An 18,625-nucleotide genomic window follows, 5' to 3' on the forward strand; every position below is an offset into this window, starting at 1 on the left:
TGGTGGTGTTCATGGTGTACTTATGAAGAAGACTTCAAAGACCAACTAAGCAAGCTAGGAGAGTTGAACAAGAATACAACAGAGATCTTATTAAAGTACCCACCACAGTCTTGGTGCAGAGCTTATCTGGATACAGTTTGCAAGAATCAGTTAGTTGATAACAATCTGACTGAATCCTTCAATTCATGGATTTTGAAAGCAAGGAAAAAACCAATCATTAAGATGTTGGAAGACATTAGACTCAAAGTTATGAACATGTTGACAAAACATGAAGCTGAAGCTAGGACATAGAGCAATGAGTTTAGTCCAAAGAGCCTAGAACTCTACAATGAATTCATGGAGATTGCTCAAGTGTGTAAAGTTAATTCCAATAAAGAAGGAGGATATGAAGATAGTGAAAGGTCTGACAAGCATTGTGTCAACTTAAGCATGAAGAAGTGCACCTGCAGGGCATGAGACCTTACAGGAATCCCATGTCCTCATGCTATTAGAGTTGTACTTCACAACAGGGGTGATCCTTTGACAGAGATGCACTGGTGGTACAGTAAGGAGGAATTTTTACTTACTTATAGACACAAGCTCCAACATGTTAGAGGAGAAAGTTTTTGGAAAATTGACCCATCACAAGCAATGGATCCCCCATAGTTGGTGAAGTTGGCTGGCATGCCTAAAATTAAGAGGGATAGGCAGAAAGATGAGGTAGTTAAAAAGCAAGGAGTGTTGAAAAGGTAGAGTCATGACTTGTGGAGAATGTGGATTTCATTAGTCAGAACAACCTCACTATCGCTACTAATATTGTACACAACTATCAGCCAGCAATAGGTGCTTGGAAGCAAATTCAAAGCCAAAACACAAACCCAAAAATATCAAACGAATCTGCCCGATTCATTCACGTTTCCCACAAACAGAAAAAAGAAATAGAACTAACAGAGCTGTCTAAAAGTCATTCATCAAACACCAAAAAGACAAAAGTTCCAAAAGAAACATAAAGAGATAGCTCCCTGATGTACCAGATTAACAAAAACTTGTAATTAGAACCTATAACACTACTTATAACAGACACAAACTATACAGCTTTCTGCTTAAGACTCCAGACGATAGAGGCCATAATCAAGTGAAGTTGCTCCTATGTCCTCCAAGATGACAACGAGGTACATGGTTTCGCAATGGACAGAGCAATCTAGAAGGTGGGGTATTATCAAACTGTGGAGGCAATAGATCATAATCTCCACCAATTATATGTGGCCTCCAAGGTCCTGGGAATGGATTAGGACCCCCTAAAAATCTCAGGGGATCAACCACTCTTCTTCTGCTTATCATCTTCCTTCTCTTCCTACTCTCCCAAGACTTGACAAACTTGTCTTTCCAATGCCCCCCTTCCCCTCCTCCAGGCGTGTTGGCATCACCAAACTGCTCCACATACTTCTTCTTCCACAGATCATCACTCGAAGCCAAATATCGCAATTCAGAGCTCAGACAACTCACTTTGGCTATCTCAACACCGGGAAGCAACTCCAAAATCTTCAACTTAAGGTCAGTGGGAAGTCGCATAAAGCATGGTGGAAGTTCCAAACCAGACTTGTCACACAAATCAATCAGCAATGGCAGCACAAGCCCATCCTTCACATTCCTCCAAAACTGAAACACTTCCCTCTCAGGAAAAGCCCCATTGTTTACTTCCTCATGTAATCCACAATTAGCCCACACAACATTCAAGAACGGAACCAACTGATCCTCATTCAATGTAACTCTACGTGTGAAAACACCACCAGACAATGACCCGTGAGCAATAAAAAACTTCCCTAAACAATGAAACTTCAATTCAACAGTATGATGAATAGACGCCTCAGGCAGGGTGTAAAACAGAGTCATTCGGGAAGGCGAAGCACCCCAAGGCCAATAACATTTCCAAAACTGGGACCCACTAAGTTGAGTAAAGGAAACAGGGTCAAGGAGAACAAACCCAGATTCTAGAAAAACAGCGTGAAGCGCAACCACCAACAGCTTATGGTCACGGCCGCCGTCATCACTCAGCTCTTCTGTGAACACTTTCCTTAAAAATCCAGGTACAGAAAACGACTTGGTCAAATTCACATCAACTGTCATGTCACTGTAATCGACCTCCATAAACTCCTCCGCTTCCGCTTCCGCTTCCTCTCCCTCGAGTATCGAATTTACGGTCTCAGGTTCCTGGATAATTTGGGTATCCAATTTTTTGACTGTCTCAAGTTTTTGGATAATTTGGGTGTCCAATTTGATGGGTTGAGATTTGGGGATATGGGTTTCAGTTGAAATTGGAAACCCATTTGGCTTGAAAGTGAAGAAAATAAGATCACCGGAGGTAATACCAAAGGATTGAAGCGTCTCTTCAGAGGGCGAAAGGTCGTCCTTCCCGTTGAGGGAAAGATGAATGGAATTCGATGAAGATGAAGATGGAATTGTTTGAGAGATGCGTTGTTTCAGTTCATGAACAGTGCAAGAAGAAGATGGTATGTCGATTTTTAGGGTTTCTTTGGTTTCCAAGCATCTGATTCTCAGTTTCATGGTGGTGGCTTTGGCTGTGGACTTGGATCTTTCGGGGGCAATTGCACCAGTACCCGATATTAATACCACCATTTAGTCTGTAGCCAATTTTTATAAATTATTTAACTAGTACCCAGTTTATAATAAGTTACTAATATCTGGACGATAGTACCCTTGTAATAAACAAAAACTTGTACGACCTTCATCGCAGTAGATCCATCCAACACTTAGACCCGTTTCACCATGAGTTTTGCCAAAATAAATTTGGGATTTATTTGGCAAACACATGTTTGGCTATAAATTTTACTCACATTTTGGCAAAATTTCAAATCCCAAATTTCAAATCACCTCAATTGGTGATTTTGGGCCAAAACATGATTGTTACATTTTTAAATTTTTTTAAATATTATCCCAAACTTTTATAATTTATAAAAGAACCCATATTTATTATGACCAACTAAATATTTGATGAATATGCTCCCTTATCAGCTCAATCCTTTGTGCATCTTACTTTTGCTTCTGATTTGTAGGCTAAATGGCTTTCTGAACACTCATATCAGTTAACTTTTTCTTCTTAATTAGGAGCCGTAATTTTCTAATGGGATTTCACTGTAATTAATGATTTATATAGTTCATTATAAAAATGATAATTTTGTACCAAACTTATTTAAGTTCAGGGTTATGGTTTGTGATAATGATACTATTGGGTATTTGTGATAGTTTTTAGAACTTGTGGGTATAAATAATGTTTCATGTTTTTTCAAATAAAAAGTGAAATATGTTTTGAAAAATCAGATTTTTCAAAACAAATGATTTTTCAAAACAAATTTGGAAATCTATGGCCAAACGCTAGCTTAGTTCTCAATGATTTTCTCTACAACTTAAATCGTTCTCTTTATTTTTATGCAATATCTCATTCCGTTCTCTTTATTTTCTTTGTACTTTCGTGCTTAATTATTGGTTTCAGATCTAAAGCATGAGATGAAAAAGTAATAGCTATGGCGGAAGATGTAATGATTCACGAAGAACTTTCTTCGAACTATTGTTGCATTTTGGTGAGTATTTTGAGGTGGGGTTTCTATTTCTCTATCAATTTTTAGTTGCTTATGTACATAGATTTTTGATTTTTTTGTTTGGGTTACAGTGGGGAAAGAAGTTTAATAAGTTGAAAGATAACTACTGGAAGCTTGAAGAACGTAGAAATGCTCTACGTAAAAGTCTCTCCAGTCTCCATTTATAAGAACCAAGTTTTCAATATAAATTCTGAGAATTTCACTCTAAAAAAAGGTTAGAATTTTTCTAGGCACTATATAGTTGATACATTTGAGTTTGAAGTTAGGCATGATAGTTCAAACTTCAAACATATAGATCTGAAGTTGGGTCCTGCAGATTGTTAAGGTTAACTTCAATCTGAAATGTAGTTCGAACCGCACAAGCAATATGCCAAGGATAATTTCAGACATACAAATCTGAAGTTGGGGACAGCGGACTGCCGATTGCCAACGTTGACTTCAGTCTGAAATGTCTAATGTTCGAATGGCACATGCAATATGTCAAGGTTAACTTCAGACATACGGATCTGAAGTTGGCTACTGCGGACTACCAAGGTTAACTTCAGTCCAAAATGTCTGAAGTTTGAACTGTACAAAGCAATATGTGAGGTTAACTTCAGTTCGAAATGTCTGAAGTTCGAACTGCACAAAGCAATATGCCAAGGTTAACTTCAGTCCGAAATGTTTGAAGTTCGAACTTCACAAAGCAATATGCCAAGGTTAACTTCAGTCCGAAATGTCTGAAATTCGAACTACACAAGCAATATGAATATGCCAAGGTTAACTTCAGATATACAAGTCTAAAGTTGTTGAAACTTCAATTATATGCAAGCCTAATATCATATCCGTATGTTTGAAGTTGTTGAAACTTCAGACCGGGAGGTCTAAAGTTTGCACTGCAGTGGGCAAACTTCAGACACGAGACTGAAATTTGCTTGTTGCTGAACTTCTGACCCATGGCAGTTGTCTTTCGATCTCCATGGTGATGCTTGTAAATCCTCTTATTTTCGGTGCTAAATTTCTATTAATGATAACCGGAGATATTAGATTAACCAGATTTTGGATTATATTCTCTGTCTCACAATCACACCAAGTGCAAACTAATTCTTTTTCATGGATAATTTCTTTTGCGAGTTCTATACACAAGCAATATGCCGAGATTAACTTCAGTGCGAAATGTCTGAAGTTTGAACTGCACAAAGCAATATGCCAAGGTTAACTTCAGTCCGAAATGTCTGAAGATCGAACTGCACAAGCAATATGAATATGCCAAGGTTAACTTCAGACATACAAGTCTGAAGTTGTTGAAACTTCAATTATATGCAAGCCTAATATCATATCTGTATGTCTGAAGTTGTTGAAACTTCAGACCGGGAGGTCTAAAGTTTGACGTGAGACTAAAATTTACTTGCTGCTGAACTTCAGACCCGTGGCAGTTGTCTTTCGATCTCCATGGTGATGCTTGTAAATCCTCTTATTTTTGGTGCTAAATTTCTATTAATGATAACCAGAGATATTAGATTAACCAGATTTTGGATTAGCTTCTCTGTCTCACAATCACACCATGTGCATACTAATTCTTTTTCATGGAAAAAGAAGACTAATTCTTTTTCATAGATAATTTCTTTTGTGAGTTCTATACACAAGCAATATGCCGAGGTTAACTTCAGTTTGAAATGTCTGAAGTTCGAACTGCACAAAGCAATATGCTAAGGTTAACTTCAGTCCGAAATGTCTGAAGTTCGAACTGCACAAGCAATATGAATATGCCAAGGTTAACTTCAGACATACAAGTCTAAAGTTGTTGAAACTTCAATTATATGCAAGCCTAATATCATATCCGTATGTTTGAAGTTGTTGAAACTTCAGACCGGGAGGTCTAAAGTTTGCACTGCAGTGGGCAAACTTCAGACACGAGACTGAAATTTGCTTGTTGCTGAACTTCTGACCCATGGCAGTTGTCTTTCGATCTCCATGGTGATGCTTGTAAATCCTCTTATTTTCGGTGCTAAATTTTTTCTATTAATGATAACCGGAGATATTAGATTAATCAAATTTTGGATTAGCTTCTCTGTCTCACAATCACACCATGTGCAGACTAATTATTTTTCATGAAAAAAGAAGACTAAATCTTTTTCATGGATAATTTCTTTTGTGAGTTCTATACACAAGCAATATGTCGAGGTTAACTTCAGTTCGAAATGTCTGAAGTTCGAACTGCACAGGCAATATGCCGAGGTTAACTTCAGTCCGAAATGTCTGAAGTTCGAACTGCACAAAGCGATATGCTAAGGTTAACTTCAGTCCGAAATGCCTGAAGTTCGAATTGCACAAGCAATATGCCGAGGTTAACTTCAGTCCGAAATGTCTGAAGTTCGAACTGCACAAGTAATATGCCGAGGTTATTTTCAGTCCGAAATGTCTGAAGTTCGAATTGCACAAAGTAATATGCTAAGGTTAACTTCAGTCCGAAATGTCTGAAGTTCGAACTGCACAAGCAATATGCCGAGGTTAACTTCAGTCCGAAATGTCTGAAGTTCGAACTGCACAAAGCAATATGCCGAGGTTATCTTCAGTCCGAAATGTCTGAAGTTCGAACTGCACAAAGCAATACCAAGGTTAACTTCAGTCCGAAATGTCTGAAATTCGAACTGCACAAGCAATATGCCGAGGTTAACTTCAGTCCGAAATGTCTGAAGTTCGAACTGCACAAAGCAGTATGCCAAAATTAACTTCAGTCCAAAATGTCTGAAGTTCGAACACAAGCAATATACCAAGGTAACATTACAATGACATTTGGTCTTTATAACTGTAGGAATTGAAGAAATATTTTCGTTGGAGGGATGAAGAAATCGATTCATGATCCATGGTTGTTCTAAGGAGAAATGGAAGACCATATACACGAGGCCCTAATGATCAATGTCAGAGTAAACCACGATGGCGGAGACCGGATAACATTGACTTCTCTTAGTTTCTGGTGTATTTCTAGAGGTGAAAAATAGATATTGAAGTTATTTCCAGAGGTCAAAGTAAACCACTTCAATTTTCTTGTTCCACCTGTTTTCTAATTCTTGTAGTTTGGTGATGTTGTTCCTAGTGTTGGAGAGAGTGGTTTTTGGGTCTTATGTGTGTGCAGAAAGTTGAAGCTAGAAATAAATTTATAAAATCTAACATTAGTGAAATTTAGTACTTTTTGTGTGTCCACCAAATTAGGATGGTTTTAGTACTTCCCGTGTGTACACGGGGTTCATTGATGTAATCACTACTTACCAAAAAGAAAATGGAACAAAGTTTTTTTATCTCAATTGTATTCTTTGATTCTCAATGTTGTTCAGAAACTCTAATGGCAAGCTCATCAACCAACAAGAAAGTTATTGTCAAAAATGACTTTTTTTTATAAGAGAGCCAAAAATGAGATAAAATAGCCGATTGTAATAACAAATTCATTACCAAATGAAACACAAAATAGCCAACCATCTTGGCAAATTGATCACATTATTTCAAATATTACAAGCATTGCCTTCCAACTATTAACCTAAATCAAATTTAAAAAAACTACAATATTTTTTATGACAATTGCGAATTTTTATTCTTTAACTGGTCAATTTTTAATAGACAAGCTAAAATGCCCACATAAGCACACACAAGTATAAAACAAAACATATTTTTCCGAGTCTTGCATCTAGTTCTTTTTTCCTTAGTTTTCTATCTTTTAACATCTCTATTTCACCTTCCAACTTTATAATCTAATCCATGTAAGATGACAATTCCATCTCCATCATTAGCATTTCTGCTACTTTTTCTGCCAATACAAATTTTAGCTTCATTCTTTTTCAATCTGTCATAAATGGCAAGATCTTCCTACAATATGAACATTGACAACTCCATTAGTCATTATAAATCCAATGAATATATGGTAAAACTAAAGTACCAACACCATTATTCATTCATATACAATAGATGATAAAATTAAAGCACCAACACCACTAGCCATTCATGTCTAGTGGTCACAATACCAAATATATATATTGTTGATACCCAATTTTTTTCTCATATTTAAAAAAAATATATATATATATATATACTTTCAAAATAGCATATTTGCATCATCATTTAGTTACAAACCCATACAAGCAATTTTCATAATTTTTAGAAGCTCTAAATTAATTTCTTGCTGCATTTTATTGCATAAATATCCAATAATTACCCTTAAATTATTTTTATGATGATTTAATCATCCAAACTTATTATTTACACCAACATGTATGTTTTATAATATTCTACTTCATTTTTTCTATAATTGCATTTGTATTTTTAGGCTAATTGCACGTTTTTTGTAATAATAGCTTATATTCATGTATAATTACATTACTTGTGCCTAAGTTATTATTTTTCATTATTTTAGTGCACAAATAATATTTTTTATTATTTATTAACTACTTTTATAAATTATTTTTTTGATAAATATTGGGTATTTAAATAACAATCCATTTTAAAACCAATTTCGGACCAAATAAATGGCCCAAAACCCTCAAACATCTAGGCCAAATACCCCAACCCAAACCAAATGACCCACTAATCCAAAATCCGGTCGGTGCCCCATCTCTATGACCCGCTCGTTCCAACTTTTAATCTTGGTCGTTGATCTCTCAAGATCAACGATCCTTATTCACCCTTCCCTTTTAATTAACCCAACTCCCAAACCCTAACCTATTATCCTCTAACCCGCCGCCCTCACACTCTCTCAACCTCCCCTTCTCTCTCTGAAGAACCCTAAACCCCCGCCCCCTCGCCCCCCTAAATCCTTCTCCTAATCCCACTAAATATGGGATTCGACTACTATTTCTTGCCATATCTGACCCCCTTTTGGTACTGATTATTCTCTTATGGTATTACTTAAGTGCTTGCCTAAACATGGCAAGCAAATCTCTTCCGAAATCGAACCAAAATGGTTCAAATCTCTGATTTTGAACGTTTTTCTGTCTATATACGTTCTATGCTACTATGTGAGTCCGATTTTTTGTTTAGATTCTGTTGATTTACACTTTTCCTAAAAAACTAGGGTTTATAGATTTCTCTCTTAAATTGATTTTTAGATTGATTTGCATGTTTATTTTCCTTGTTTGTTGCTTAATTTACTTTGTTTCCTTGATTATTGCTCAATTGTTTCACTACTATATAAACCCCTCCTCCATTCCCTTTTGGACAGACGGCGAATCACAAAATTCCCACTAAAAAGCTAAAGATCTTCACTCTGTTGTTCGCTTATTCTCTTGTTCTACTCTGGATCTTGGACGGCTGAAATCCAAGGCCATCGAAATTCCTATTTTTCGACCTTCCTTGGGTGCGAGAATTGCCCTGGGTTCCTCGAAACCCTTGGGAACTTGACGCATCTAAGGTTCTGGGTTATACTATTGTGTTTACGTTCAAAGTGTTGTGGAGTCTGTTCTTGCTTGTTTTGTCTACTTGTCAATCAGTAACTGGTGAGTTCTTTAGCCTTTGCAATATTCATTCTCTTGTGTTCATGATTTGCATATTCACATCTCTGAAATTTCATAACCCAATGTGTTTTTAGACTATCTCTATGTGCAACCCTGCTAATATCGAATCTGTTTGTGATATGAAACTCTCTAGCATTTGCTTATGCCTAAACTGCCAGTTCTGAAATGTGTTTCTGTTTAAATGGAAAAATTTAGACTGTTTGAAGTCGTTTAGCTTAATATATTGGTACTTTGATTGTCTACATTGGTTATATGGCATCAATTTATTTCCTGCCTTGTCCTGGATTTCTATAGTGATTGATTTGTATCTGTGATATGCACCAATCTATGTTAAAACCCTCATTCTAGCTATGATTTGCTCCTATGATTATTTTATCACTTAGTATATCCTTACCCTGCCTAACTCTGCACTCACTAGCAACTAGTTGTAACCTTTTAGAATAGCTTCCCAACTTGAGTTTCCCTCATGACATTTGACTCTGTTTTGCCTTGTTGCTATGAGTTGGTCTGTTTAACTTCTGGTGTGTGGCATAATTTTACCCTTAGGTTTGAACCTGTTAGGTTAATGTTCTATTGTTTGTCTTACTGGCCTAATGCGCCTTTGCTTATTAGTTTGCAATCCCAGAAGTCATAATTCCCCCCTTGCATCCCACAAATGTCTTCTGCCCCAATGTGCTAAGTGTGGACTTGTGATATCAACCTGTCTTTTAAGTTTGTTTATCCTCTTTGCTGATATGCTCATTGTGTGATCACTTTTGCAATGCATTTTTCTAAAAACTGCAAATGCATTTCTTCAAATTCTACCAGTTGATCACCATTTTTCATTCTCATTGGTTATTTACCCTATTCTGAATCTATAATTCTTGACCGGCTGAAATCCAAGGCCACTAAAGTTTTCTCTATTAACCTCCCTAGTGTGAGCACTGTTCGGGGTCCATTTTGAGACCCTTGTGAACTCTGACACACTAGGACCTGAGAATCTTTGGTCACTTTCTTTACTACTCAGTTTTGTCCCTCTTTTTGTCTGTTGAATGTGCAAATTGAGTTGTGTGATTGATTGGTTTCTGGATCCTATGATCAAACCATGATTGTTTGGTTTGGTTTGAGTTCTCCTATGGTTTCTGGGCTATGTTGAGATCCGTGTGTGCTAAAAGGTGGAGAAAGAGCTTAGTTGAAGACCTGGTAGTGCTGGGTATCTCTTTGTGCCTATCTTAGGCCTATTGTTATTACTTGTACCACTTTGTAATTTATTCATTATTGGGTCTGTAATAATTCTGTAATAACAATTGGGGTAATAGTGAAATTGAGAAATGGGTATCTCCTAATACCTGCATGAAAATGGTAGAAAGCATGCTCATAGGATTTTGTGTGATACATTTTCTTTCCAACCTGTTATATTTAAATCTCTTTGTGCACTATTAGAGATCATGTTATTAGGGCAATCACACACTCACATAACTGGTGTACTGTCAAAGCATGAGTGCTCTATTTATTCCCATGTCTACTGCTATGTGTTGCTAGATAGCATGCCTATAGAAAATAACTGCTAACAACTGTTCTTTAATCCGCACCATGTTCATTAGATACCATGCCTATAGGATTTTAACTAATTAATTCGCTCCGTTCATCTAGACAACATGCCTATAAGAGCTAAAGGTATAAAATCAGTTCCAATCGTCAATCTCTAGAAATCATGCCCATAAGACATCACTGCTCGCTTTTCAAACGTTGTTTCATTGCCCATCCACACAATTATTAGGAAGCATAGGTAATTTTGAGCATTTTCAATAAGTTTCACTATCTGTGCAAACCATTTAGAGATCATGCCTATAGGTCTATTAACTTATAATATGTAATAAACGACTTAGCAGCAGCATGTATTCACAACTGGTAATTTAGAAATCATAGGTCTAAAATAGCCTGCATATCTGAATCAGATCATCTAGAAGCCATGTCTATAGGTCTTAACGACTTCAATCTCCCTTAATTCTGAAACTGCCTAATACCCTACATAGAAATCTGTCTGCGTGCCTTTGTTGTCTAATCGCGGAGGCAAACTTGAGCCTTTAATTGTATTTAATTGCAGTCATATCTGTTTTGAACTGTCGCCTAGTTTTAACATTTTCTGAGCAGCCTGAGTCAAGTCTAGAACCACCCAAAATAGAGGTCCAAATGCCTCCTAGACCATAGGTATGGGACGGGTAGTGCACGCATAAGGCACGATTTAGAATCAACTAGTGCGCTTTAGGTAATAATTTAAAGATAGTAATCGGGTAGCAGGAGATGATAGTCTGTGCCCGCTGAATAATACGAGTAACACCCCATCTCGAGGGAGTTACAAAGTATTATTTATGTTGTACGGGGTAATCCTTTAGGCTAAAAAACTTAAGACCGACCCCCCCCCCCCCCAATCTTATTCTTGTTTATCTTTGAATCAAGTGTTCGTATTTACTCAAAGTCTTTTAATAAATTTCCAAAATTTCTTGTTTTTCTATGTCTTCATTTATCTGACCAATTCATATAATTCAAGTTCGGCCGAGACCACAGTTGTGGACCTCGAAGAGTGCCTAACACCTTTTCTTCGAGGTAATTGCGAGCCCTTACCCGATCTTTGGTGATGCAAACTAGTTTAACCCGAGTCATATGCAAATAGGTGCCCTTACACACCTTAAAACCCATTAGGTGGTGATTCTCCTCTTTTAATACTTCCTTAAAAAAGTTGTCATATGTCGAAACCCGATTTTGCGAGAAAACGGGGCGCGACAGTATGTTGACTCTGTTGGGGATATACACTTAGGCTCTTACCATAATGAACTTGGCTTATGTGGATTAGTTTTCTTTGTTATAAACGCACATTCCTTTTCCATATTTATTTGTTAGATTTGCTATAACACACACATCCCTTTCTCGTTCACCTTTACTTGTCTAAAACCATTATAACATGTACGACCCTTCCCTTCTCCATCTTTATGTGCTTAAATTTGTTATAACATGCACATCCCTTTCCATATCCGCCCCTTAGTTGCTCTAACTGCTATTTATTAGCTATATCATATCTCTCCCACCCCTACTCCCTTGCTCACTTTATTATATTCCCTATGTTCCATGAACTAACTTCTTCTTTTGTCTTTCTTTTTACGTCCTTTATGTTTTATCTTAATACTGCGTTTATTGCTTTCACGTATTTATCATGCAAATACTTGGCAATATGTTATTATCTTTGCATAAAGCATGCTCCACATCATATTCTACTCGTGCCCAACTAATACCATAGCGGCACTTGATGAGTGTCCGCGCTCTTCCCAAAATTACCCTTTTTAATTTGGAAAGGCTTATTTGCGGTAAAACTAGTCGATCAATGGTACAGTAGATGGTGCTCTGCCTTTCCCTATCAAGTTGTCCACTTGAAGGTACCAGTCTAGACCCTTCCAGAAACCTCACTCCAATATTAACTGTGCATGCATCATGTCAAACCTAATACGGATTAGGACGTTTTCCACGTGATAATCCACTAAGATAAGCCTTGTCCAAAGTCCGACAGGATTTCCATAATATCAATGGACACCATCACGTTATGTACATTACTTGGAGAAAACATACTGATATGTTGATCATTAATGTGTAAATAGTCAGACCCGGAGGGGAAGGGGCTAACTCTATTTGTTTTGCAGAAAATGAGGCACGAAATTCCCAGGTTCGGCATGGTTTAAAACATTCCACCTTTGCTGCTTGATTGGTGGAAGAACCTCTCACCTAGTGACCAGAATCATGTGAAAAGTGTCCGCAAAAATTTACCTTCCTTATTGGACATCCGGCCAAATAACGTATTGATTGAGGCCACCACTATGTTTTGGAATGAGAAAAGAGTTGTCTTTTCAGTTTGGTAATGTAGAGATGACCCCTCTCTTAGAGGAAATAGGAGGCTTCGCTAGGCTGCCATGGGATAGTCCGGGTTTATTAGTACCAGAAAATCCCACTCCCCGCGATTTTTTAAAAATGATGGGTTTCAAGAAGAATGATGAATTACTTTGTGTGAAGGAGTCATACATACCATTTGAATTCCTTTATGAACGTTATGGGCATAGCAAGTCATATCGCCTTCACTGTGATGAACTTGCCATTACTTCTTTGGGCTGGACATACCGTCGAGTTTTTTGCTTTCATTGTCTGTTTCTTGGAGTTGCTGATATTTTCGATGAAAGGGGGAGGATCCACACTCGTTTAGCCATGGTCGCTAGGACTCTAATGGAAGGAATTGAAGGACGAACTTACACTATCATCCCTATGATCTTGGCTGAAATGTACTGAGCTCTAGATCGATGCAAGTAGGGGTACGGACATTTCGAGGGCTGTAATCTGTTGCTACAGGTTTGGTTATTAGAACATTTCCAGAGAGGTAAATATCGTCAGGAACTTCTATGATGACTATTGAATGACTACATAGCCTACTATCATCCAAAAAAAAAGACATTTATCCCAGATAAGTTCACACAACCTGGAAATGCTGTGAGCTAGGTGCGTTTCTTCAGCAATTTGACTGATGAAAGGGTACATTGGATGTTTGAATGGTTCCCTAGCAGCGAGTTCATCATCATGTCAAGAGAAACCACTCATTTGGTGCTGATCGGGTTAAGAGGAATCTATCCTTATGCTCCTATAAGGGTAATGAAGCAAGCAGGAAGAAAGCAGGTTATACCTCGGGTTTCCAACATGGTCCAGTATAAAGCAGACTTTAAAGGGAACATCATTCCGTTCAAGTTCGAGGTGCAACATATGTGGAATCAAAAAGTCGTTGTAGAGAAAGACACTATTGAGCCAGACATGTACCATGCCGGCCATGTATACTTCTACCCGTCGTGGTTGGTCGATGATATAGTGGGAGATGTCAAACTAGGGATCAATATGGTAAATAGGATTATCGATGACGTTGCTGAAGCACAAGATAAGTATAGGATGTTGCGCAAGAGGGTTTTCGAGTCTGAAGCTAGACATTTGGAACAAGACAAAGTGGACATGGAAGCTATCGGCGAATGGAAAGAAATTGCTACTAAATCAACAGAAAGATTGGAATATTTGGAGCAAGGGTTAATTGAACTCGAATGGAAGATGAGGAAGAGGCTCTCGGATTGTCAGAATACGGAAGGCAGTGAGGGAGGGAACCTAGCAAGGGCTTACCTACTATTGGACATATGCGACCAGGGGAACTTGATTGATGGATCCAAGAGGGCCAAGCATGGAGAATGTCCCTCCGGGGCCAAATAGATTAAAGAATGATGTTCTTTACTGCTTTTTAGCTTAGTTTTAGTTTTCGAATGTAATAGGGCAAATGCCATTAGTCACTTTCTTATTATTGTCGTTTTAGTAAGGATTTGATCCATTTTCGCATTAATGAAATGACATAATTATTGGCATCAATTTTCTCCAAGTCTATGTGTCACTTAGGCCTACCTCGGGCATAACGAGGTCCCCCAAATTAGGACGCGAATTTATTTACTGATTCTGCAACACATGTTTAATATTGCAAGCATTCTTTCAATATCCCTTATTGATTTGGTTACCTTTTTGTTTTCTTTTCTTTGTTTATTCCCATTCCCCAAAGGTTGGTTTGTGCATATTGGCCTCATCCGCATATCATACTAGATCTAGAGGTCCTCCACCTTCTCCTCCACCAAGTTATCCTAAAGGCAAAAGCAAAGGGAAAGAAAAAATGGACGATTTAAGCGGTATCAGAAAGGACAATGCAGAGAACGTTGAAACCTCAGACGGTCAGAATACTCCAGCACAGAACGAATTAGTCCTACGTCTGGAACAGAAAATATTGGAACTACAAGGGGAACTTGAGCAGGGCCGGAACTTGGCAAACCTTTCCCTCACCCTAAACGTCCCTGACATCAACCAATAAAACACAAATGCCCAAAACCCGATACCTCCCCAAAACACGCAGAATCAAAACCCACCACCGAATCCTCCCGCACCATATCAATACACCACACCTTCTCAGAACTACAACACCGATACCTACTCTCCAACAACACCATCACCACCCAACTTAATACTAACAAACAACCACATACCACATCCCTCAGAATGCATCACAGCCTACTCCTGACCCAAAAAACTCAACCAATGACCACTATTACGCCCAGATTCCCGGAGTCCACCAAAGCAATCCTATATATGTGGAAACCTTACCCCACACCCCACAACAGACCCTATACATACCCGAATCTGCCGAGAAGGACCTGCTCATCAAGAACATGGCAGAGGAACTCAAGAAACTTACTGGCAGGGTTCAAAGTGTCAAAGGGGGCAAAGGCATTAAGGGTTTGAATTGTGAAGATTTGTGTATTCAGCCAGATGTAGAACTTCCAGAGGGTTACAAACCTCCTAAGTTCGAAATGTTTGACGGAACTGGTGATCCGAAGGTATATTTGAGAATATATTGTGACAAGCTTGTAGGAGTTGGCAGGGATGAAAGAATCCGCATGAAGCTGTTCATGAGAAGCCTCACCGGAGATGCCCTATATTGGTACATCAGTCAGAACCCAAAGAAATAGGTTAATTAGGTGAGCATGGCATCAGATTTCATTGATCGATTCAGGTTTAACACAGAAAACGCACCAGGCATTTTCTACATTCAAAATCTCAAGAAGAAGCCAACGGAAACTTTCCGCGAATATGCTACTCGGTGGAGGTCTGAAGCTGCAAAAGTAAGGCCAGTGCTAGAAGAAGAACAGATGAATAAGTTCTTCATCAGAGCTCAGGATCCGCAATACTACGAAAGATTGATGGTTATTGAAAATCATAAATTTTCTAATATCATCAAGTTGGGAGAGAGAATAGAAGAATGGGTCAAAAGCGGAATGGTGACAAATTTTGAAGCACTCCAAGCCACAAATAAGGCCCTGCAGTTAGGAGGTATCTCCAAGAAGAAAGAAATAGGTGCAGTAATGGTAGCCCAAGGTCCGAAGTCTCCTCTCATATGCCAAACACCTCCACCCACATATAAGCCTTCACCTCCCAGATACCAATAACCTGCCACCACTTACCATACCTATAACACCCAACCCGCATACTACCACTCACCACCAGCCCGCCAAAACTACCAAAAACCTAGACCAAATTTCGACCGCAGACCACCGAGACAATACACCCCAATTGTTGAACCTATAGACCAGATGTATGAGAGATTGAAAGTTGCCAGTTATATCACTCACATTCCCGCTGTTGCTATGAAAAACTCTTCCCAGTGGATTAATCCAAACAAGACAGTGCCTATCACTCAGGCATGAAATGTCATACTATTGATGAGTTTCGTACTTTGAATGATAAGATACATACATTAATTGACACCAAAGTCATATAGGCAAAAGAGGCTGCACCCAATGTCCGTAATAATCCGCTCCCAGTTCATAGGGGTGGAGGAGTAAACGTGATAGAGACCGATGAAGAATGGGACTCAGAGGGGTCAATTGGACTCATTCGGGAAGGGTATAATTCTGAAACATCTCCAATCACTCTCACACCTATCATGGTACAGACTCAGGCACCAATTGAAGTTGAGGTAGCTACACCAACTCCGTTTGAGGTTGAAGTAACAACGCCCTTCACCGTGATGGTAGCATGGGATTATGTTGTGGAAGCAAGAAGAAAAGGAAAGGCAAAAATGGAAGAAACAGGTGCAGCGCAAGGAATGACCACAGCTGGTAGGGTTTATACACCCGAGCATTTAGGAGGAACGAGCAAAGAAACTGCATCTAATTCACCTATCATTGAGACTGGCCCGGATGACCTTTGGATAAAGGTGCAAGCAAGGGAATATTCTGTGGTTGATCATCTGAACAAAACTCCTGCTCAAATATCCATTTTATCACTGCTGCAAAACTTCGAGGCATATAGGAATGCCCTGATGAAGGTGTTGAACGAAGCCTATGTACCCAACAACATCACCAGTGGAGAGATGACCAACATGGTAGGGCAAGTGTTGGAAAGCCACAAGATCACTTTTCATGAAGACGAGCTGCCACCAGAAGGATTAAGTCATAATAGGGCACTGCATATCACAGTGTAGTTTAAAGACAAGTTCATTGCTAGAGTCCTGATAGATGGGGGTTCGAGTCTCAACATCTGTCCACTAACTACTTTGAAAAGGTTGGGTAAAGGTCTGCACGAGATATGAGCAGGAAGTATGGATGTAAAAGCATTTGATGGGTCTCAAAGGGCCACAACTGGGGAGACCAACCTCAACCTACAGATGGGCCCAACCTGGTTTGATGTTGAGTTTCAAGTGTTGGACATATCTGCTACCTACAACCTATTATTGGGACGGCCTTGGATACACGCCGCTGGAGCTGTAGCTTCTACTTTACATCAGGTCGTGAAGTTTGAGTGAAACCATCCGGAAGTGATCATCCATGGGGACGGGAGTAATCCCATTTACACCAATCAAACTGTTCCGGTCACGGCACAACTTTTGGGCTTGAGTATGAATACACCTGGCACGAGTATCAGAATTGGTCGCCACCATGGCGTGGTCCTTATTACCCTCTACAGCAACCAGTACCACATTTGAGCCAGTCATTTCATCAAGCTGACATAATGTAGGAGTCTGAAGAAGATGAAGTTCTAGCTGGTATAAGGAATCTGTTTCTGGATGATGAAGACATGAATTGCAGTACGATAGTTGAGGAGGAGGAGGAGGAAGGCCTCATTATTCAGACCATGGAGAAGGGAGCTATTCTCAAGAACTGGACTGTTGCACCATCAAGGGCCCGTTGAGTTCCTGGGTAGCCTGGAAATTAACATCATTTATTTTAAAAGCAATTTTATGAGCATTTAAGACATTTTCAGTATTTTGTTATAAGCATGTTTTGTTTGAAATAATTGCTCGGGTCATCGAGCCGTACTTGTTTGACGTTTTCAAGATTTATCTAATGCATTGTTATTTTTAGTATTTATTATTATTCTTTACGTTTTTCTCTACAGTATTATTATTACCTATCCCGATGAACTTACGACTGTGATATGTAATGAGACAACGCAATATAAGGATAATGATTCAGAGGATCTGGAGGAGGATATAATACCCGAGAAAATTGTCAGAGAAGTGGAAAACTTTGAAAACAAGCCTAAGTCCAATTTAGATGATACCCAAACAGTTAATTTGGGAGACTCTGAAACAGTCAAGGAAACACGTGTAATCATTCACCTATCACCATCAGAGAAGGCAGAGTATGTCCGGTTCTTGAAGGAGTATGAGGATATCTTTGCATGGTCCTATAATGATATGACCGATTTGAGCACGTCCATAGTTGCTCATAAACTATCTACCAACCCTATGTGTCTGCCTGTAAAGCAGAAGCTCAGAAAATTCAAGCCAAATATGAGTCTGAAAATAAAGGAGGAAGTCACCAAGCAGATCAAAGCCAAGGTTCTCAAAGTGGTTGAATATCCGACCTGGTTGGCTAACATTGTGCCAGTTCCAAAGAAAGATGGGAAGGTCAAAGTGTGTGTCGACTATCGTAACTTAAACAGAGCAAGTCCCAAAGA

At 38.8% G+C, this 18,625-nt stretch overlaps 1 protein-coding gene across 1 annotated transcript; it reads right to left on the reverse strand.

Annotated features, from left to right (window-relative positions):
* Positions 1-860: 860 nt before the first annotated feature.
* Positions 861-2,636, reverse strand: LOC107827515 (F-box protein SKIP22-like). The gene has a single exon (XM_016654667.2). The coding sequence runs from the start codon at positions 2,614-2,616 to the stop codon at positions 1,111-1,113; it is 1,506 nt and encodes a 501-aa protein (XP_016510153.1). The 5' UTR covers positions 2,617-2,636; the 3' UTR covers positions 861-1,110.
* Positions 2,637-18,625: the final 15,989 nt, after the last annotated feature.

This window comes from Nicotiana tabacum, chromosome 22 (genome assembly GCF_000715075.1).
Source record: "Nicotiana tabacum cultivar K326 chromosome 22, ASM71507v2, whole genome shotgun sequence".
Taxonomy (NCBI): Eukaryota; Viridiplantae; Streptophyta; class Magnoliopsida; order Solanales; family Solanaceae; genus Nicotiana; species Nicotiana tabacum.